General features: G+C 37.8%; 1 protein-coding gene across 6 annotated transcripts in view; it reads right to left on the bottom strand.

Annotated features, from left to right (window-relative positions):
• LOC117399694 (zinc finger protein 385D-like) overlaps window positions 1–24326 on the bottom strand; it is a 172559-nt gene that overhangs the window by 96484 nt on the left and 51749 nt on the right. For 2 of the 6 annotated variants that reach the window (XM_059022932.1, XM_059022933.1), the window contains exon 1: window positions 14085–14223. The exons of 1 other annotated variant lie outside the window; for it this stretch is intronic. In XM_059022932.1, coding sequence (XP_058878915.1) covers window positions 14085–14220 — 136 coding nt within the window. In that variant the 5' untranslated portion in view covers window positions 14221–14223. Of the gene's footprint in view, window positions 1–14084; window positions 14228–14283; window positions 14546–24326 lie in introns of those variants that run through there. 3 more of the 6 variants (XM_033999031.3, XM_059022936.1, XM_059022934.1) reach the window with 3 other exon arrangements.

Below are 24326 nucleotides of genomic sequence, written 5' to 3'. Positions count from 1 at the left end.
TTTCACATTATTTTACATACAATTACCCATTTATACAGTTGGGTTTTTACTGGAGCAATCTAGGTAAAGTACCTTGCTCAAGGGTACAACAGCAGTGTCCCCCACTGGGGATTGAACCCACAACCCTCCGGTCAAGAGTCCAGAGCCCTAACCACTACTCCACATTGCTGCCCTGTGAATACTGTTTCAACTAATTTATCTTATGACTCATTAATTAAAAATAAACTCTGAGGTATAAAACGAAACTGACCAACGGGTATTGCAGCTCACCATAGCTGAAAACCGGCAGAGACATTATATACAGACATTATATGTGTGTGTGTATATATATGTATATATATATATATATATATATATATATATATATATACACATTTCATTCAGACAATACAGCATATAGGGGATCAGGTGATGCTGTGTATACTACCCTGGCTTAGAAACCCTACCCGTCTGGACGACTGACAGCTGCTGAGGAAGCATTCAACACCACACTTGGGCAAATACGGGTTGTGGGCACTTGAAAGGGAGGTGGCAGATACTGATGAAACGGACTGAAGTACATTAATCCATTCCCAAAATTGCCACTGCCTGCTGTATCCTGCACAAACTCTCGTCAACAACAAAATGAAGTGTTCAGGAATAAGTGGCTGTCTGTGAGACAGAAGGGGAAGTCTCACGAGAAACATAAAGCAGCACTGCCTTGCACAACAAGCCCAAAACAAGTGCAACCTATGTTAGAGTGGGTGTTTATGCAAATTACAACCCGCGACTCTCAAAAAACAAGCCCAGTTCAGTTTATTATAAGCGGACTTGGAAACTATGAAGGTTACCTCAGCCACCAGTTTCAACTGGACAGCAGCGATCTGAGGAGGCTTGTGATGTCAGAGATTCTCTCCTTTCTTGTAAGGAGTGTTGGATTTACTGTTGTATTAAATATTAATGATGCAAACAAATAAAACACAATCAGTATGTTCATTTGCAATTTTATTTGGTCACTTCTGAGAATGCATCAACAACTTGTTGGATGTTGTTGCGCTGTTTTGGGCGATTGAGCTGGATCATGACATCTAGTTCACCAACTATATTTATTAACTTGGAGGGCGGATACGCATTGTCTTTGGACATAGCTGGGATCAAGAAAAGGACGGGAATTAATTCAGTTACATTTAAGCAGCTCACTTGCTCTTCGTGTTTAACTTTAGCGTAGTTTTTACAGCAAGGATATTCTCAAACAGCTGCTTTAATACTATAACAAGGGCATAACGCAGTTCATTGTAAGTGGCTTTATACAGAACTGTAAACCCACAAGAGATATACAACGTGACAGACCAGACACAGCAAAAAACAATAATAAAAAAAAGCCACCCGCATTAGCATTAAGGTGAACTACACCACTGCTAACCATAAAATCGCCCTTCAGCCACTTACTTTCTGCCGTCTTGGAATCCACAGTAACAACTGACCTGCTCCCTTTCAGTATTTATAGTTAAGTATAAACACGCTCATTAACATTTACACATGAAATGCGGGTTTCCATCTGAAATTGGGTGTGGATTTTCCCGTGTGTTTCGTCAGTTACACGAGTAAATGAGATTTACCCTATCCCTCTCTTTGACCGTTTTTTCGTCCACAAACAAGTAATTCTCCCAAACGTGCACGCACATCGCCATTTCACGTGTAAATTGACCCGCATGGAAACCCCATGATTGTCGTCGATTTGGTTACGAATAACTTACTCAGAAAAAATTGAGATATACACCAGAAGTACCTGAACTGAAGGCACCAATTCTTCAAATAGAGGTAATTATGTGGAATTACTTTCTCTGGTTTCTGAATACGAGCAATCACTTGTCACGTTTCTGAAGCAATCACTTGTCAATAGCCACAGTATTCTCGGGTACCTGTAACAAGACTCCGAATGGCTTGATCTCTTTGGTGCCTCAGGTTCTGCTAGATTTAGAAGTACAAGGAAGCCAAGTACATAGCTGTGTAAACAACTGATGTTCTGTGAAAATGTTACATTTACTAAAATAAAAATAAAAATGCTTTTAAAAAGACCAAATTCCCATTGGCTAGATGGGATATATTTATATATTACACACACTGTATTGTTCTTAATGTACTGGAGGCTGCTGAGATTTAACATGCCCATACTTGTTACCTATTCATTTAAGACTGCTCAGTTTTTTTTTTATGACAGCAATAAATTGGTCACATATTAATATGATGTGAAACACATGCAATAAATAACTGAATACTGTACTTCATTGGAATGCATATTTTATTGCTTATTGAATGTGTTTAACCTGGCCAATTCAATAACATTCGTTACATTAGAACATATGCACAATTATGTTAACCTTGGTCATTTTGTACTTCAATAACTTTTAATAGCAGAAGACTTGAATTTCTGACTGCGGAATTTGTTCAGTATGTGTTTTAAATTAAAATATTCAGTGTCTCTTAAACGATACTTAATTTTGGAGCAAAGTTACTGATAGTGACGTCAGGGCACAGAAAAAGATGGATGGGTTAATGAATGTGCTTAAGATTGCATTTCTAAGACACAGTATTAAATATATATGCTGGAGGAAGGACTCAAGATTCTTCGACAAAAGCTTGTCTGCTGCGCCCCTCATCCGGCATGTTTCCTAATATCATCTTGCCATCTTCCTGGAGGTCTTCTTCTTGGTCGCTTTATATCTCTTGAGATCAAGGCTAGTATCTCCTTGGTCCAGTGACGGTCTGTTCTTCTTGCTACATGTATGGCCCACTGCCATTTCGGTTTTTTCGATCTTCTAATAACATTGCATACTTTTGTTTACACTCATATCCATTCCTTCCTTTTCCTGTCTCCTTGTTATTCCCAGCCTGCATCTTTCCATACTCTACTGAGTCGTTTGTAATTTTGGAGTCATTTTTGCATTGAGAGTCCAGGTTTCGCATCCGTAGGTTAGCACTGGCAGCACGCATTGGTCGAAGAGGCATAAGGGTAGTTTACCTCTCAGAACCATGCTTAATCTTCCAAAGGCACTCCAGCCCATTTTTGCTCTTCTGTTGATTTCCCACATTTGGTTCTCCGTTGCCGAAACTAACTGTCTTAAGTATACATAGTTATTGACTTCTTCAAGCTTGATCCCATTGACTTCGATTGCCTGTGAAGTGGTATATTTATTGAACATATTTATTGTCATCTTCAGGTTCATTTTCAAACCTGCTTTGATGCTAGCCTCTTGTAGTTCTTGTATTCTTGTTTGTAATTCTTCTGGGCATGTTTTAAATATGAGGATGTCATCAGCAAATCGTAGGTGATTCAAGTAGGCTCCATTGATGATCAGACCCTTATTTTCCCAATCCAGTGTTTCAAAAAATGTCTTTTAGGGTGGCTGTGAAGAGCTTTGGGGAAATTGTATCTCCTTGACAAACTCCTTTTTTAATCTTGATTTTGTCGCTGTTTTTATGGAGTCTTACTGTGGATGTTGCATTCTTGTATATGGTGGTGATCAAGTCTCTGTACATTTTCTCAATTCCTTGTATTTTCAGAGAGCTTAATGCAGTAAACGGAGTCAAGTGCTCTTTCATAGTCGATGAATCCCAAGCAAAGTGGTAGATTATACTCGTTGCTGGTCTGAATCACTTGCCATACAACTTGAAGATGATCCATTGTGCTAAATCCACTCCTGAATCCTGCTTGTTCATTTGATTGTGCTGAGTCAAATTTATCTTGAAGTCTGTTGGTGAGTATCTTAGTAAAAAATATTGTAGATTATAGGAAGTAAGCTAATAGGTCTGTAGTTCTTGAGGTCTTCTTTCTTGTATTACCGATTAATTGTTCCAGTCATTTGGCACTTTCATTTGCTTAATACAATCTGTAAAAATACAGAACATTATTTTGTCAGTTCTTCACCTCCATCTTTCACAATGTCAATCGTTATGCCGTCATCTCCAGGTGCCTTTCCTGTCTTCATATGTTTTACTTCTTCCAGAAGAATGTCTGGAACTTCTTCCTCGGGTTGCATTTCTTCCGTCTCGTTTTCATCATCTGCTACGTTGCTGTTTTCATCTGATATAATTCTGTAAAAGTCTGCAACTCTCTTCAAAATCACTTTACAGCTCTTGATGACAGTCCCATCTAATTGTTTGATTGCCAAAATCTGTTTTTTTCCCAACGATTAATCTTTGTTTTGCTTTCTTCATGCTTCGGTTGTTTTCAATAGTTTTCTCAACCAACCTACAGTTGAACAACTGTATATCCTCAGTTATGCACTTTCTTACTGTCTTGCCGAGCTCAATGTATTCAATCTGACTTCAGAGCTGCTGTTTGTTTCATTTCCCTTCTTTTCTTCATGAAGTCTTTTGTCTCTTGCGTGATCTTCTGGTTGCATTTTGTACTCTGTTCCAGCGTTGTTTTTTTTTTGTTTGTTTGTTTTTTGCTGTTTCTGCAATTACTTGCATCCACTTCCTTACAGATTTTGTTTACCTCAATTGCTTCATCTTTTTGCAGATCTTGAAGACCGCTGAATCTATTCTTCAGTTCCAGTTGAAACACCAGGCTTTGCTTCTGGAGCATTTCTATGTTGATTGTGTTGGATTTTGTCATCACGAGTTTCACTCTCTCCAGTGCTGTGTTTAGGTGTATTTTGTATCTTACAAGTCTGTTGTCACTTCCTGTGTCAAAATTGTTTAGTACTGAGACATCTTGTACGGTGTGCTTCTTGTTGGTGAGTATGTAGTCAATTTCATTCTTCACTCCATTGGGTCCTCTCCATGTCCCTTTTCTGATGGGTTTCTTCTGGAAGGTGTTCATGACGAATAAGTTCTTGTTCTCTGCAAATTTGACTAGTCTGTCGCCCCTCTCGTTCCTGTCGCCATGTCCAAATTTGCAGACCGAATTCTCGTCTTTTGCTGGGTTCCTATTTTGGCGGTGAAGTCACCAATGATGAACTTATAGTGGAGCTTCCCATTTTCGTGTACTTCATAAAAATCTTCGACTTCAGCCGAATAGCTTTTTGTTGGTGCATATACTTGGATGATCTGAAGTTCATACTTCCTTGAAACTTTCACTATCAGTCTTGCGAACCTCTCTTACGCACTGTCAGTCTCTACTATGTTATTCTTGATTCTGTTGTGGACAATGAATCCAACGCCTCCTGTTCGTCCATCTGTAATGTCTTGGTAGAAGAGAAGATGTCTACTCCTGAGTTCTAGTAGTCCTACGTCTTTTCACCATACTTCGCTTAGTCATACGATCTATGATTCTTCCAAGTTCTTCTTCTAACTCTTGAAGTCTTGCTTCATCTGAAAGAGATCTGCAGTTGTACGTGGCCAGGGTCAGTGTTCTGTGGCAGCCTTAAATCCTAACCTGGTGATTCTTAGCTTAACCGGCTGCTGCCGACCAAGGCTCCTGTGCTTTCATCATAGGGGGGGTGGGGGTTGGCCATAACTTGCCATGCTGGCCAGGCGGGTTGGTGAGTGCCCCTTCCACTTTGGCCAAGTATGTTACTCAAGCTTTCACAGCATGGTTGAACCTGCCAGTCAGGGGACCCCACTGTACTTCATCTTGAGATCCCGTTGTCACGCTCCTGCCACTTTGAGGCAGTGGAAGTGGAACTTTAGGAGGAAATATTTTGACAAATCAGTGATTGTGTGATGGTGTATAGAAACAGTGGGGGTTTCAGTCGCTAGACCACAGCAAACACAGGTCTATTTGTCACAAGATTTTAAAAGCAGAGGGTTTTTTTTTTTTTTTGTCACAGCGCAGCATAGAACATGGAGGTCGCTGTTAAGGAACTACAGTTCCCATAACCCTGTGGAGAGTGGAGGTAGGATTAGGCAGCAAACCTGGCCCTAATCGGTTAATTATTGATTAATTGTTTAATGGTGTAAGTATTTAATGTGCATCAATTATTTAATTATGGAGGGCTATAAAAGCCGCCCCACAGGGGAGGCAATCAGGCTGGTGTATTATAGGCTGAGGTAGACGGTTGTGACCCGTGTTTCAAACTTAAAGTTTCATTTAAAAAGGAGCTCTGCCGTGTGTTAAGGAGAATCGTGGTTGGTCTTGACAGTGAAGGTATGCAACGTTTGGGAAAAGTCAGTCAGAGAGTTGATGTTTGTATAAATTCAGTGTACGGTTTAAAGTAGCTGTCTGCATGTTAAACCCGGAGTTGGAAAGCTCAGTGTCCAATGTACTATCTGCAACCTTTTTCGTTTTTGATTGCTGTCTGAGTCTAAATGCCGTGTGATCCAATGAAGCATTGCAGGTTGTACAAAATAGTTTGCCGCCAGTAGCATGCAAAATTATTGTACACGATCCGCTGCAGTAATTATTGTGTTTTTTTTTTTTTTCATTTTGGACACTTGAAAATGTTCATTCGCTTAACAATATCAGTTGAGATCTCCTAGGATACCAAACCCGCCCCGGGTGCCCATATCTACCAATCACTGAGGAGAGCCCAGAGTGGTTATTGGCTGCTGTTAAGTGTCAATCAATAAATCCTGTCCAGTTTTCTTTTTTAAAATTGAAACAAGCTTATAATCACATCAGGAACCTGGACCAATACACTACATAAAATAGTTTCCGTTGCAGGAAAGGGTAGGCTGCCTCTAATGTACTATTTGGAAAAATGATGATATAGTTGTATTCACTGAAGATAATGCAAATCTAAGTGGCAATGCAAAAGTCATGTAAAGTTGTGAGTGAAACATGACAGCAAAAAGTGAAATGCATCTCTGAAGCCACAGCACACTGGAAGGGACTGCTGCTTTCGCTAGCAGAAGCTGGGACACATAATTCATAAGTTGTAACAAACGGCAAATAAAAAAGAAAAATGGGAGATCGAATTTTTTCCATGTGAATAGGATAGCCATAATAATATAGTTTTCAAATCTTTTTTTTTTTTCTCCTTTGGACAGTTGGGTTGATTTTTTTTTTTTTTTCATGTCTTAATTCACCGTTATGTTTACACTGGAAATTTATCAGATTTTACACAAAACAAGGCAAAGGCTAGTGACGGCAGGACTATGAAAATTGGAGAGTGCTATATTTAAATGCCAATGTATTTATCAAAAGTCTTAAAACATTGGGATTTGTTTTATATGAGTTTTGTATACCATGCTATATAAAAAGAGGACTTATTGTTCCTTTAAACTTCCTTTAAACAGATGAACATGTGGGCAGGTACCTCCAGATATTCCCAGATGCTGATAACTCTCAATAATATGTAATATCAACACCTCTATATGCATTTTCTTGTGCACGACAATAAACCTGCATTGAGCTATCTAGCTGTATGTTCCTGACTTGGCTATATAAACCCAACAAAGTCATTCATTTGAGGAGGGATGGTAGTGTGGAGAGGTTGGGTGAATTGCTGAAAGGTATTTCAGAGATAAATATTGGATCGAGAAAGAATTCTGTGCGTTTGGACATTTGTTTACATTTATTTGAGGTCATCATGGATACCTGAAAACTCTGGTACCCGTTGGGTTTTAAATTACCCAACCTGAACCAGTTTTCTTTTTACTACCCAGGTTCGATTATTAATTTGAGAATTTAAAGAAAATGTAGTAAATATATGACAATACATTTGTAAGCGTGGGTCTGTAGCCAGCATAATAAAGACCACGTTAATAAAATAAGCTTTGTATTAAGCCTTTTCTTAACTGACAGGATATCAAGGTTTTACAGAAAACAATAACAGCAGCAAGTACACCTCAATAATAACAACTGTGGCGACTATTCTTCTCAGGAACAAAATCAGAAAGAAAACAACATAACATCCTATTGGGTTTGTCAGTGATAACATAAACCCATATAACCATGTGGCTTCAATACCAAGCCCATAGTCAACTGGCACCCGAGGCACAGGCCTCGGATAAAATCATACTAATAATTATTTATTTAGGCTCTTTTACACGTTGTTTAGTTGTTTTGATGCAAAATAAAATGCATTTCATCCCTCGTGTGCATACATGAATTCCCAAGTCCCACTGATATCACTAGCCTCTGCTGTGCCTTTCAAAATGTTTTACTGTCAGATGACAGCGACACCGTGTGGCTCGGTTCATACCACCATAGCTATTAAACGTGTTTGAATGGCTTAGAAACAACCAAGGATTATTGACTTTTTTTTACAACGTGAGGCAAAGTACTGTAATAATGTTGATTAATGAAGTAGTTATCAGCCTAATAATAAGGATTAATCTATTCCGGTAGCCCGCAGTTTAGCGAACCTAGCTTATTATTCCAATGCTAAATTGCTAGTGAAAGTGGCTTGTAAACTGCAGTTTTGAGGACCCAGTTTATGCAAATTTTCAATTCTAACAATAGTTTAATTGTGAATATTATTACATCATTTTAGGTAGGGCTTTGGGGGCTTGCCCCCGATAGAAACTGTAACTTACTATACATAAGTGCTTTGAATGAAATATTTCCTAGGCAAAATCTGTTTTCTCCTGCTTTGGTAAAGACATTCCACACAAGGCTCCTTTGCTGGGTGCCATGTTTTAAAACAACAACAGCGGAATATGGCAATAAATGTCGCAAAGAATCACACAGCATGCAGTGCATTTAACGTTAATAACTGTATTCATACTGAGACGTCATTATTATTATTATTATTATTATTATTATTATTATTATTATTATTATAAAAAGGATACACAAGTCTATATATATATATATATATATATATATGTGAGTGTATAAAGCTTAATGCTGTTTTCCTACCCTGTCCTGTCTCGCGATCCATGCGTCTGTGGTTATGCTCAGCTATAATATCACAGCTTTCTGCTCCTCCAAAGGGAAACCACTCATCACACCACCAGAAACAGAGTGACTCTCCAGCTGTTTGTAATCAGTGTCTGGAACTTTGCTGCACTTTACATGCTAAGCTGCTCACTGTGAAAGCTGGGATTCAATCTCTCTTGGCCTGCTGAGGCCCAGGGTCATGGTGATTTACCACACCAACCCAGCTACCAATTTCTTATTCAGCACCAATTCCATTAACTTAAAAAAAAAAGTCAGTAAGCTTTGGAACTGCAAGACAAATAAGCAAGATTAATGAAGCTCTATCTGAAAAAAAGTTTAGTTTTTTCCTTCAGAATTCTTTATTACAGTACTCTGTTACATTTGTCAAATGCTCAACCAGTTTTTCAATTGAGATTGTTTAGACAAAGAAGGACTATGTGCTGTTCCAATTGATTTGTTATTGCTATTGTTTTATACAACTTAAGAGTTCATGCATAATAAGAAAAATAAGTTTGAAAAACAAGAAAAAGAAAGCCTATTCCATCAACATAAGCCACTTTACGTTACCACTATGACACAGTAGAATTTTATGCATGTTTTTTAAAGCCAATTTCCTAATTAATGAAATGAAGTATACAGAAGCTACATTACTAGCACTTTGCAAATATTTAAGGTAAGATGATATTTAACTATATTTCTTTGGTTGTTTTTGTGAAAATACCAACACACAATAGTTACTTTGATCATCTATAAGAAGCAGAAAACCACGTCATGTCGTAGGTGAAACTCATTAAGGTCTAAATCAAAACATTTACCCACATGACTTTTGTCTCGATTGAAAGAGGCTTGCTGTAAGGAAGCCAGCTGAAGAAAGTAAAAGAAGAATGTCCTTTACATAGGGTTGCACTGATCAGAGATCATACCACAATAAGAAAAACAATCTCAGATTCCTAATCTTTAAGGTTGCAAGGAGTTACTCATCAATACACTGACAGTCCTGAAAGTCTCATTTGTATGGTGTCTTATCGACTGAAGTGTGGTTATAGTAAGAACCAACGTCATCAAGTGATCTGCCACCTAGTGATCTGCCATCACGTTGCCTTCTGTTTTGCTGGTAATACACTGCAGTGCAGTAGATGGTGCTTATGAATATAAAGACACGTTCACTGATCTAACCTACATTACATAAGGTATGTCTATAGCAGGAAACTAGTACTCAAGAGCAGCCCCTGAACTCAAAGTCAATGCACCTTACCACAGAACAAGAATTAATTAATTAATAAAAACCAAAAAACACAATATTTGAATATATGCATAAAAATTACTCAAACATCATAAAAAGGGCACATTAAAAGTAAATACAAAATGTAATTGGTAGCTATTTATTTGGATTAAATGTAGATAATTTTGCCATATTCATTTTATCTCTAATTTAAATTCTGCTAATTGTGCAATGTACATTATACTTTTTGTCGTTCATGGCTAAAATCGATAGTGTCTAAATTTGATCTTATTGAGAACAGCTAAAAAAAAAGGCAGATACAGTATAAAGGGATTTATAGCACAAGAATACTGAACCCTCTGTAGCAGAACATGTCTTGTGCAATGAAGTCTCATACCCACTTTACTGATCCTGAGCCACAGTGTAGGTAAAGTACCTCTGGGGGGGGGGGGGGGGGGGGGCGTTAGTTTGCTGAAACAATATCATTTTGCAGTTAATCTCACATAATTTCACAGGAGTAAAAGAAACAAACAATTAGATGAAGTTAAATGATCAAAGTGTGTGGTGCTGACCGAAGTGGGCTGCAAAAAATAATTATCTTTATTGATCCACCCACTCATTATTCCACAGCCCAAGGCAATGCGCTTGGTCTTTCTCAACTGACATTACAACAGAAACAGCAAGAGCCTACACTAGTTCTGAATTTGTATTATACATGTTGGACTCCACCTTTGGCAAATCTTGCACTGCTTTAAATATTTATTTGTATCACTACACTGACATACATGTTTTGTTCAGCTATTTTAATTAAGTTAAATCCAGTTAGAAGGTGAAAGCTTTGCTCTATATGGCTGTCTCTATAAGCTAACATGCAATTCTGCAAATAAATCTAATTCTGCAAAAAACGCTTACATTCAGCTGACGAGTAAAATAAGAGTACCGATATATCATCTTGTTGAGATACAGAAGACACAGATAAGAGTATTGATATATCAGATTGTTGAGATACAGAAGACACAGATAAGAGTATTGATATATCTGCTTGTTGAGATACAGAAGACACAGATAAGAGTATTGATATATCAGCTTGTTGAGATACAGAAGACACAGATAAGAGTATTGATATATCATCTTGTTGAGATACAGAAGACACAGATAAGAGTACCAATATATATCATCTTGTTGAGATACAGAAGACACAGATAAGAGTATTGATATATCATCTTGTTGAGATACAGAAGACACAGATAAGAGTATTGATATATCATCTTGTTGAGATACAGAAGACACAGATAAGAGTACCGATATATATCATCTTGTTGAGATACAGAAGACACAGATAAGAGTATTGATATATCATCTTGTTGAGATACAGAAGACACAGATAAGAGTACCGATATATATCATCTTGTTGAGATACAGAAGACACAGATAAGAGTATTGATATATCATCTTGTTGAGATACAGAAGACACAGATAAGAGTACCGATATATATCATCTTGTTGAGATACAGAAGACACAGTTCGTGCATTTTTTCTACTTACTTTGCTTCAGGGAAATCTGTTTTGGATTTTGATTTAACATTAAAAACTAAACATCCCTTCTTCCGTTTTCCAAATAGTTGGCTCTGCTAGTCGCACTGCCAAGAAATGATATGTCATAAACCATTTATTTTATAATAGCTCAGGACACAGACAAGTTTTGTAGGTCTCAAAGGTGTGATTCAGTATTTCCTATGTTATTTTGGGAAGGGAATTGCTGGAATGTTTGAGTAAACAGCTTATCGCCCGATGCATAGGAATTCTAACAGTTGTTAAGACTACAGTGCAAACATGCACAATAATAACCCATTAGGTTATTAGGCAGTGAATTATTAGTTTAATCTTTTTATTAAGTGGAAACTATTAGTTTGTTAGTCCTTATCTTACTGAAGAATCCTGAAGAAATTGTATAATTATTTTTACCAAAAGCAAATATAAAATGCCATAATATTTGTTATTCAATTTACACTGATCTAGAAAGTAGACCAGTGTTACAAAATTAGCTGCATCCACAAGGACTATCAAATTTAATGAGCTCAATGATGAAATGAAAGGCAACCTACAATGAATGACAGTATATTTAAATCAGAAAGACAGTATATTTTATATTGAGGCTGTCAGTACCACTGTGGCAGGAAATAGGGTAGAACAGGTCAGACAGTTTCTAATATTAACACAGCCATCTGCAAAGATGATAGATTCTTTGTTTATGAATACTTCTAAGTAACAATGTAGGTCAAACCCAAAAGAAAACTGTGAAAGCATCAAAAACAAGACTTTACATAAAAAACAAGACAATGAATGATTCAGTTCCTCCATTTCTAAAACGACAACATTTTAAATATAAAATAGCTCAGAGTGCAATATTGGAAACAGTTGCCTATAATTTTATCTATTGGCAAATCACAGGCAAAATGCCCCCTCCATAGTAAAGTATTATATGAGCAAACTTGCAGCATATTGTAAGGTAATAGGTGCGCTGTTTGGCCCCCTTGATGAATAGATTTCAAACCACAATGAAAGAAACCAGTAAGTGTGTAAATGTCTTTGGAAATTCTTGTAGCAGATTACAGCACAGCCATTCATTACTGTTAAAGCATGCAGGCTGCAGTACCAAACATCAGAAATCTACAGCAACTCTACGGATTACTGACAGCATTACCTGAAGCATTTCAACACACACAGGGTTGCCCTTGTAAGACCTTGTTAAAATGTACAATTTTACAGATGAATATACATTTGCTGCAACTGTAAATACATATTTTAGAAGAAACATAAATACAATATCTCAGACAAGTAACACAGTTACACTCATTCCCTGCAAGCATGTATTTTGTGGTAAACAAAAATATATATTTCTGTGCTATAATAAACACAGAAAAGGATGTGGGGAGTGAGTTTATATTTGTCCTTTTTAATTTACATGAGAATAAAGGGTAAAGGTATACTATTAATAGAAGGCTCAGTGTCTATTTTGACTACGCCCAGCAGTTCCAAGTTGGCGGCACAATTTAAAACAACTGGAACAAAATCATTCTTTCTTTCTATGCCCACATCAACAATGTCTTCGCTGATTTTGATTGTACAGTACATTAAGTGCATTTTAAGCTACACACAGCCTATTGAAATATAGAGTTTGCTCTGTAAAAAGGATAAATACTGTAACTTAACCAGACTCTTTTAATAAAATATTGGTAAGTAAATTATTCTAAAAGCTTGCTTAGCTGTACTATTTAGTCTTTTTATTCAGGAACCTGCCAAGATATTCACTAGAACACATGTTTTCACCTACTGTCAGTGGCATTGTCTGTCTACCAACTACATTGTTACTGCTATGGTCTTTGAGGGAGTTCATTAAAAAATTTAACAATGTATGTCATTCTGTTCAATTCATCAAGACAACGTTCTAGATATCTACAGCAAATGCATTTCTCTTGGAGTAAGACAGCTGAATATTTCTATAATAATTTGTCACTTGTTGTATACAGACTATTTCCAGCAATCGAAACACAACAGTTGATGCATAAGAGCAAAAACATTTAAAGAAAAAATGCTGATTGCTTTAAAGTTGTCTGCAGTTGGACATGAAAGTTAATTATACACCAAAATCAATGTTAAAAGAACAAGGGTAAATACTCATTTAGTTTAATACTCAGTATGTTATGTATTGGTGTTGACTTTTACATTTAAATTACATATTTGTAAAGGTATTCCAACAATCAGTGCAAATACTGTAAGCATTATAAACATAAACAATACTACTTTCTGCAATCTACATGAACCCTCTATATTGAAATTGATTAATATATATATATCTTATGGCAATATTAAGTAATTGTATGAATCTCTTATTTTAGTATTTAGAAAAACTATTTAAAAATTCAGAATCTGGTTTAAATGATAAACAGGGTTAGTTATTACATTTTGTTACACTGTCAGTTACAGCCCTGTTTCAGATTATTTTCAATACAGCTTAAAACAGAAAATAGTAACAGAGACATGCACATTTCTAAACCTGACGCCTAGCTTTTAAAATGAACAAGCTACTAAAAAAACTGTTCTCCTTACCTAAATTAAGAGCCATTCTTTCAAATAGCACTGCAAGGACTACATGCTTGTTCACTAGGACCTGGAACACCACGCTGTCAAAGGATGAAACTGTATATACCCAAATCACATTTTCCTTTAGATGAAAACTAAACATTTCCTTAACACCATTCCAGCTCAGTCTTCCAGGTGCAATCAATTCAGTTTGAATAATACTTACCGAAATACATGCTTTTCCTCATTAATCAAACAGACACAATCCCACTGTTGTGAGTTTCCACTTTAGCTCCAGCATGTGCCGACATGTAGAATTGGAAACTTTCATTCTACATTCTCTCTCCCGATCCCTCCAGCATTCAGTGTGATCATTACAGCTCTGCAGCCAGGTTGACTATACACTGTCTTATCCTCAACACAATCCTTGCCTGATTATCATGTACACTGGCAGCATACTGTGCTGTTGCTCTTACTGAAATCTGACTCCTCCTTGTGATGTTCTTTTTTTGCTTGTGACATCAGTGCTGTAAGAACACGATTTATTCCAGCTGTGTGCTTCTGAAGTGTTCTGCATGTGCCCTCCTTAAATAGACAACTTCAGTCTTATTTAAATGACACCCAAGCTCTTTTAAAAACTCATTGTGGTTTGCATCTTTGTCTCTTACCGAACTGTGAAATATTAATAATATTATAAAACAAAGGCATCCCCTGTCTCTGTCAGTTTCTATTTATTTATATATATGTAGTCTACTGACTGGACTACATATTTCTACTTATATGTTCAATTAAGTATATACATGCAGCAACTCTTTGGAAGGCCAAAGTATAGCGAATATAACTATGCAATTATGTCTTTTATTGAATATGAATCTGTTTTCTTTTTAAATAAGGCACATTGATCTATATTTGCCTTAAACTGCATGTAATTAATCTCTGTCACTGATACACATTCCATCCAGATACAAAGTCTCTTTAAAAACAATCCCTAACCTTAGTTAAGTACACTTTCCATGGTCGACGATTTGGCTTCATCAGCTGTTTTCAATTAATTTTGAATTCTCCCATTCCTCCTATCTTCTGAGCCTACATTAAGTACATACGTTTATTCCATATCTAAAACCAACCAATCTCCCATGGCCTGTTCCACTGACAAAAGTCACTAAATGTGTTTTTTAACCTTGACTCAGAAGTGTCAGTTCTGGAAAAGTGTGTTATTTGTCACCATGAATACCATTTAACTGTGTAGGTACCCAGAGAAATTCTGCAGTGCCACATGGCAATAGAGCTGGAGGAACTTAATTAATCTTGATTTCACTTCGACAATGCTTTTCATTCGTTATTGTACTATCTGATCAACCGGCTTTGTCCGTATTTGGAAAACCTTTTAACTCTGTGGAAAGTCCTACATGTGATTTGAAGAGAGAAAACAAGCTTTCACCTTTGATGTTAAAAAAACTAAAATAAACTCTGCAACAGATTTCCATTTCTGTTTAACCAAAATACACAGACTGTATTTGTGATGCTTTGTAATAACTCAGAAATAATAGCTCTACAGAGATCATCAAAACGTAAAGCCACCGAACATGTAGCAAGGTTTTCCATTACTCACCAGCAAGTCCTCTCAAGGTCAAGTACTGCGCAAAAAATGACCCTGTCAAGCCCATTCCCCTACTCTTCATATTTGAACAATACAGCTCTTAGGTTTTTATCACATCAAGCTCAATTTACTGTATCCTAGGAGCAAGATTCAGATCAGTCTCAATAGCATTTAAAATCAATTTTAATTAAAAGACAGGCATGCCTGCTCGAGCTTTGATTTGGTGTTGATGCCAATCTCTGATTAGAAAACCATGAGATTATGCTTTTCAAACATAGTAAAAAATAATCACCACAAAATAAATAAATACTATATAATCAATAGAAATTGATTATGTTATTAATATTCTTGTTAGAGTTCTGTTCCTGATGCTTCTTTTTAGCAGGCTGATAGATATGGTTTTAACATATGAGAGGCGCACACTTTGCAATTTACTCTAAGTGTTTCACCTATGACCCGGGGCAAATGAAAACACATTTATTTATTTACGCTTAAGTAGTTTATTTATTTCGCTTTTTGCTAAATTAACAAATTTCACATATCAATTTTTCTCATTAACAAATTCAAATAAATGGCACAAATGAATTCAGTAGTTTTGAGCTGGACATCGATTTCAAGACCCTCGTTTGAGGGTGTGCTACCCAATGCATTTGATTGACATTGGGAGCTGTGCCTAGGGATAGTGTGTGTTTCAATTAATGAGTTATAGAATGACTAATAATAGTTATACAGCAGCAAGTTAAAGATGGGGTTGGGGGTGTCTATGTCCACTCTGAAATTATCTTATCAGTGAAAAGATGTAAAACAAACTGATTAAAGTTTGTTAATTTGTTATGCAGATGACATCCCTGAAACGTTAGGTTATTATCATAACCTTGGTTCCCTGAAATTAAAATGTAACCATTACCGTATGGGTATTTACCTCCTAAAACCCTGAAACCTGAATAAGATACCAAAGCTGCTTGCAGAGCCTGTGACGCAGTCATGGCCCGCCCCTGAGGACATAAAATTACTGCGCTCACAGATCTCAGCGTAATTTTTCTTTCAAGTCTGCTGCAATCATGGATGCAGAGACCTTGAAGGTTAAAGGTTACATTTCTATTTCAGGGAACCAGGGTTATGATAATAACCTGACGTTCCCTTTCAAGTACGAAATGTAACCATTACCGTATGGGTGAATGTACTAAAGCCATCATAAGGGCAAAATTACAGAACTACTGGAATGCTACAAGGCAAAGCCGAGAGGCTGCCTTGTGCATTACCATACGGAACCCCAGTAACAAGTAGCTGGGGCGAAAAAATTGAGGGAGAAACTCACCACAATTTGTGTGTTGTAAGAGTCGACTGAGAAGCCGCCCTTCACACTCTAGTTCCAAAACCAAATGAGGCTCACCACTTCGGGGTGAAGCCTCCACTCTGAGACGCTGGGGACTTTCCTTGAGAGGAGGTCTGCCTGGTGGTTGGCCTGGTGGTTGTTGTAAGACACCACTATTGTGTTGTCTGTATGGACAAGCACATATCTCCCTCGAACCTCCTGCAGAAAATTCTGTGGAGACGTGGAAATGCGGAGACCCTGCCAAGGGGGGTTCCACACACCTTGTGCACCCCGGCCATTCAACACAGCGCCCCAGCCCAGGCTGGATGTGTCCGTGGTGATGACCTCCCTGCTGGTGACACTGCCCAGTGCTACACGAGGCGTAGATAGGCCAGCTGTTTCCACCAAGAGAGTGCCTTTAGACAGTGATGAGACACTTCAACAAGGGCCGAAAACTCTGCTGTTGAACGAGGGCGGCAGAGAGCGCGTGCGCAGGAGACCCAATGGAAGCATCTCGGGAGCTGCTGCCATCAAGCCCAGAAGTTTCTGGAACGTCACTACCATTGTCGGTAGGTCAGGTACCCTACATAGGGCATCCATCGACCGGGAAACAGCAGGAGCTGTTCCCTGGTGATCCTGGGAAGACTGGATTTCAAAAGGAAAATCCGGGTGCATTGGTGGGGACACGGGAGAGAGACTGTAGGCTTATCACCGAAGATGGACTGCCTTGTTTCGCCTTCTGTAGGTAAGGGTACTTGCAAAATTGCAGTGGCCCTTTTGATCAGTGGCAGGAGCTCCGCTGACAGGGAGAGCTTAACTGCAGGGGATGCACTAACCAAGGGTGATGGAGAAGAGCGCTGAGCAGGAGTAAGGGACACAGAATGCTCCTTAGAGCTGTGGGATAGCCATTTCTCAAGCATGTGCTTGGGAGAAGGGGCACAAAACTCGCAGAAGCTGTGATTAGCCACTGCCTCCTTGGCATTCTCTGGCCCCAGGCAGTAACAGCACCTGCCATGCTTGTCCTCAATCAGCAGACTGGCCTTGCATGTCTCACAGGGATAGAACCGGGGCATGTCGCAAGGAGCAAGCAATGTCTACCAGTCGGTTTTGTACCAGTTCGGTGAATAGCTCCGGGTCGGTACAAGGATGGCACCGGGACGGCACCTGGTCGGTTCGGTGACTTTAGCACCAGTTCGGTACCGGGACGGTACTGGTACCGGTGCGGTAACCTAGGTACCAGTTCGGAATAGGTCCACCGGTAAGCAATCTCCACGTGTGACAACATACAGGGATGCTCACCTGTAAAAACTACTGGCAAAACCACTAACATCAGTACCAACACGAAACTGAGGGTAGTGTGCTTGTTGAGATCTGTGAGCGCAGTACTTTTATGTACATGCGCAGTACTTTTATGTACTTTTATGGGGCGGTCCATGACTGCATCACAGGCTCTGCGAGCAACTTTGGTATATCACTCCCCGCAGTCACTCAATAAGGGCGTTGCCGTGGTAACCATAGTTCATATCCCGGTGGGGACACTGCTGCTGTACCCTTGAGCAAGGTACTTTACCTAGATTGCTCCAGTAAAAACCCAACTGTATAAATGGGTAATTGTATGTAAAAATAATGTGATATCTTGTTACAATTGTAAGTCGCCCTGGATAAGGGCGTCAGCTAAGAAATAAATAATAATAATAATAATAATAATAATAATAATAATAATAATAATAATAATAATAATAATAATATCTGATTCAGTACTTTTAAGGGGTTCCTGGACATATTTATATGGTTCCCCATCACTGCACTTTACCATGCACTGCATTACAACACCCTGGAAATAAATTCAAATTTATACCCTGACACCTGATTTAAAAAAAAAAAAAAAAGAAACACATCTCTGCAGAGATAAGAAATGATTATTTAACAACAATAACAGCAATATGCTTTGCAACATTCAGAGATACCTTTTCTATATTTGCACATGCTTGGTTAACACAACAAGATGCTGCATTGTATTTACCATGGGGCCTTGAGACGGGGTAACCCCAGCTCCTGGGAGTATTTGATTTATTTTGTATAGTTTAGCTTATGTAGCACGGGTGAGTTAAATTGTATATTGTTATTTGGGCATGTTTTGTGTGTTTTAGTGTTTCCCGCAAGCCGTCCTTACCACAGGACTGCAGACACATTTACTACTGAATGAAGTGAAGGTACAATGATGGGGAGTGACTTGCCTGGGAATCACATTGTAAGTCATGATTTATAGCCAGGTCAAACAAGAATAGCAAGGTCAAATTATTTAGCATTTGAGTTACTGTAACGTAAACCTGTATTTCACCATATTTAACAACAACAACAATGACAACAAAATGTGAGTTTTTGACCAAGCATCCTCGGTAGCATAATCAAAGGCTATGTTATATCAGATTCGTAAACATGAAGCACTGTAAAATGGAAATATAAAAAAAGATTGTATCACTGGATCTTTATTAAGAGAATCATAGAATACAACTGTGTAACTACTATAAAGACCTAACGTCAAATCGTGTGGTTTTAAGAAATGCTGCAGTGAAATGGTATTTTTATTGAATACAGGTGATGGAACTTAAGTACGAAAATCAAAGAACACAACTAAGACAATAACTCAAAGTGTACTGTCTCTAAGCAGCTGTAACTTTGAAAGTCACATGACCTCAATTTCATGATCAGCAAAACATTTACTGAAGCATGAAGGGTTTACATAACCATGCAAATATAAAGTCACTAACTCCAATAGTTTTTGAGATACAAGGCTTTGACACTGTAGTGAGGTCAGCTTTGAAACAAAAACCTGACAGGGAAGGTTAATTTTTTTATTGTATGACCTAGAGAATTATAGCCAACACCTGTGTACCGAGTATGAAGCCAGTGTCTCAAAGTGTTAAGTCTTTATCACTTGAAAACCAAAAAGTCACATGACCCCAATATGAGGGCCATCTTAGAACAGAGGTCAAAACAAAAAGTTTGACAACATTGAAAATTTGAAGTTGCCAGTAATAATAATTTATTATTTTTATTTATTTGAGTAGATGCCCTTATCCAGGGCGACTTGTAGTTATTACAAAATATCACATTACAAAGTATCACCTTACAAAATATCACAGTGCAGAAAATCACATTACAGAATATCACATTACAATTAAGAGCAGTTATAAAGTACAATAAAGTCAGTAGAAAATAATATCAAATTAAAATAAGAGCAAAGTAAAAAATACAGTAAATAATTACATTTAAGAGAGAGTTCGACTAAGAGCAGTTAACTTATGGTAAAAAAAAAAATGCTTATACGAGTAAAGTCCATTAAGAGCACATAGTAAGTATGATAAATGGATAAGAACAATTTCAAATAAGAGCAGGAACCAAAAACTATGGATATCTAAGTAGAATCAAGTACATATTACAGTGAATAGGTATAATTAAGAGCAGTAGTAGAATACGGCAAGGTATGGAGCAGTTCAGTGCAAGTACAAGCTGATGCAATACAAGAACATTTAAAAAAAGAAATGCACATGTCAATTTGTTGAGTAAACTAAGAATTGCAAGCTTCCTACAGACCCGATTAACAGCAAATCTGCCAATCAGAACATTAATTATTATTTTGTTTTTACATTTTAAACTCTAAAGTTTAAAGCACCCTTGTGGCTTCAAACATGTCTTATAGTCAAGAACAGCTGCTACACAGTGTACCCATTAACCTGTCCCGCTACAACACTGTACAAAACTGATGTATTTCTAATGTACTTACATCCACTAGGGGCAGACAGGAGGGTAGGTTCATAGGTTCACTCACCCTGGAGTACAAATTGTGCTTGGAGAGAAGCCTTATGAGTTTTAAAAAATCTGACTGAAACAGAAAACGATATACAAAGTACAAATAAAAATAATGCACTAGTTATGAATATTCAGTCCCTTACCAAAATTATCTTTAAGTATGCTGATAGGTACAAGTCCAAACATACTTGCATTGGTTTAAAATCAAGGAAAAGAAACGGTTATGACTAGAATTAATTTAGTACTGTATTTCTGTATGAACAACTCTAAAATCAGGACTACATAGTTTCTAATCTACTAGATGTAAACAAACACACTATAAAGCAATGCTTGCGGGCCACAACTAACAAATGTCTAACTGCAAAAAAATAAATAATGTCCTAACCAAGACCCTTTGGCCATGTTAATGTGTGTTGTGGCTTGTAAGCTTTCAAAGCACAAGTACTCAGATCTGTTAGGGAACAGCCAGCAACATGTATAATCATTGGGTTTTCACATTTCCTTTTTAATGTGTTTAGAGCTCATGAAAATTGATCAGTACTTGGGAATCTCTTTTATTATGGCTCAGTGCAAATGGAACGGTTAGTATGGCTTGACTCACTTGTAGTACAGTACAAGTAGTTCACTATGGCGGGGGTCCTACCTGAGGACCCCCACTCAATGAATCAACCAAATGTGAAATTATAGTCCTGGAGTACCTTCATTTAATTGCAAACATTTGAAAATAATTATATAAAAATAATCTGAAAGTAATCATCCTTATATATTTCTATTTTGTTCCCTTTACTATCATGCCCTTTTGTTTGGTACATACTGTACTGTTACCGGGGGCATTGGAAGATTATAAATGTACAATTGAGACGACCTAAATAACCCCTAGTAACTTACAGCAGCGTTCATGTAAATAAAAGGATCCCTGACCTAAGAAACATGACTCTCAGCTGTCAGGGGTCATTTGGGAGAGAATATGTCTGTGTCCTGACACCTCAAACCACCACAGTCACTCAGGTCTCCCAGGCCCCCACGGTAGGAACTCCTTTAGAAGGGTACTGTAGGTTGTACTGTACTGTTATATATTTTTTAACAGTACTATACCTACCATGGTTTAATAACTGTACAGCTAAACAAACAACCTGTTTGTTAACATAACTGCATTTACAGGGCAACTAGACTGTTGTTCACTAAATATTGTTGCCACTTTCCTTAATATTCAACAGAATTTCATCTTTTTTTATATACAAGGCACAACGAAAAATCAAGAAAGCACTGTTTTACTACAATATATGTGCAACTAATTAAAAATACCAATGTAAATCACCATACTAACATGAAATTGATCCTATTACGCAATTACTTTAAATCAATAATTAGAAGAAAAAAAAAAGGTGTACAGCATCCCACAACACCATGTCATACAATAATGCTTGCCTTCTTACTACAGGAAAATAATTACAGAGTGGAAAGACATGCTGTATTCACAAGACAGAAAAAAGTAAGGGAACATTCAGGGTACAGGTACTGCAATCTGGGAAACACTGAGAGGTAATGGAGGTCAATGGAAGAAAGGTTGTTAATCTTACAACAAGTTAATTAAGCTCCTAAAACAAGCCAGCTCGTCAGGGACGACTGAACACCACACGCTTCAGCGGGCAAACAAAGGATTTATGTATTGGCTGTTGCATCCTTCTTTAAAAGAAAATAAGAAAAAAACAGATTTAACACCACTTGTGGTGAACCTACTGTATCACTATGACATTTCAGATTAATATAACAAGGGCATGTGGGACAACTAATGTATCCCCATGTCTAGCATGTACAGTAAAACACAATTCATGCTTAGAATGTGGAGCTGCAAGCAAAAAAAAAAAAATGGGTTCATCTTTTAGATGTTCTTCCAATACAATTTACAATACATCCTCATGCTATTTCAATATGCATGTTTTTTACAGTAATGTTTCGTTTTTTCCTCACTAAAATCTAAATTAAGAACTCAAAATCTTATCACTTATCCGTGATTTTCCAGAATTTACATACAGTAGAACATGTTATTCTTTGCTCATTTTAACGGATGGTTTGGTGGCGTTTCAAGAGATATTAAAGTACATTTTATTTTCTCAACAACTCAGTCTTTTGAGTTGGGAGAAAGCACAACCAAATTAAAGTCATTTATTCTCCCTGTGTAAATGTGATTGTTTTCCATTAGAAGCTGAAAGTGGAAACTGAAAATCTGAGACACTGAATGAATACAGTTTTAAGAATGAATTTGGGTCAATATTAATACAGTTTTGAGAATGAATATGGTCAATTGTCTGCAATCTACATACAGTATTTAAGTAACAATTATTTCCATTTAATTCTGGGAAAAAAGCGGGTATTTTGTGAATATGTATCACTGTGCAATGTTTACAATTTACTGTACAGTATTTTTAAATAAAATATGTTAAACTATAAAGTGAAGCCTCAAAGACATGCATTTTCTTACTGACACAGTAATACAGTAATATTTTACAATAAGAACTGGGATCACAGATCACCAACCTTCTTAAGTTTATACCCTGTTTAAGTGTGTACATATTTGTGAGAAATAGGTTACACACTTAAACGGGTTCAACTGTATTTACAAAAATGTCCGGTAAGCACAAGCTCAGGTAGAGATTGTCAGGTGAATTACCTTTATTGATCCCTTGATACTGTAGGATATCAAGATCACTCAGTTTCCCTTTTTCATCAGCAACATCCAAAAGAGTAAAAAAATAAATAAATAAAAGCTAATTCTAGAATTGGCTCTCTGAACAGGCTGGCTGTAGGGGTGACGTCAGGCCAGAAAGAAATACACAGACAGGCAGTACTGGCAGGTGAAACTGAGACGCTGCGGCGCTCAGTGCTTTTAATAAACAAAAACAGCACACAACACTTGAGGCCAAAATAAATAGACAAACAAAACAGACAATGGATGAACACTAAACAAGTATCGTGTGAGTCCTCTCGCACGAGTAGCATTTGTTGGAGGCGTTGGTGGTAGAGGTAGCTCCTGCTGTTCTTCCTCAGGCGGTGGAGGCAGAGGTAGCTCCTGTTGCTCTCCCTCTGGTAGTGGAGGCATTGGAGGCAGAAGTAGCTCCCCCCTTCCGGGCGCTAGACGCTCATGCTCCCCCCTTCTGGGCGCTGGACGTTCATGCTCCCCCCTTCCGGGCGCTGGAAGCTCGTGCTCCCCCCTTTCCGGGTGCTGGAGACAGCAGAGCTTCTCCCTCTTGTGCTGGAGACCCTGCTGTTCTGTTTATCACTGCCTCCAGGTAGCAGAGGACCAACTCCACACCTTTCTCCAGGGTGTTTGGGGTGTGTTTACTCTCATAGACCTTCCATCGCTCCCTGTACATCAGCCACAGGTCCCAGATGGCTATGGGCATAGACTGGGCCTCCAGCCCAGCATTGTCCAGGATCCAGTCCCACAGCCTGATGGCGTCTTCTGCCATTATCTTTTTTTTTTTTTTTTTAAAAACCCACACACCTCTTTACACACAAAAAAAGACTTTCTTTCTCCAAA

Source organism: Acipenser ruthenus, chromosome 4, assembly GCF_902713425.1.
Source record: "Acipenser ruthenus chromosome 4, fAciRut3.2 maternal haplotype, whole genome shotgun sequence".
Taxonomy (NCBI): domain Eukaryota; kingdom Metazoa; phylum Chordata; class Actinopteri; order Acipenseriformes; family Acipenseridae; genus Acipenser; species Acipenser ruthenus.
This window is presented reverse-complemented; position numbering and strand designations above follow the sequence as displayed.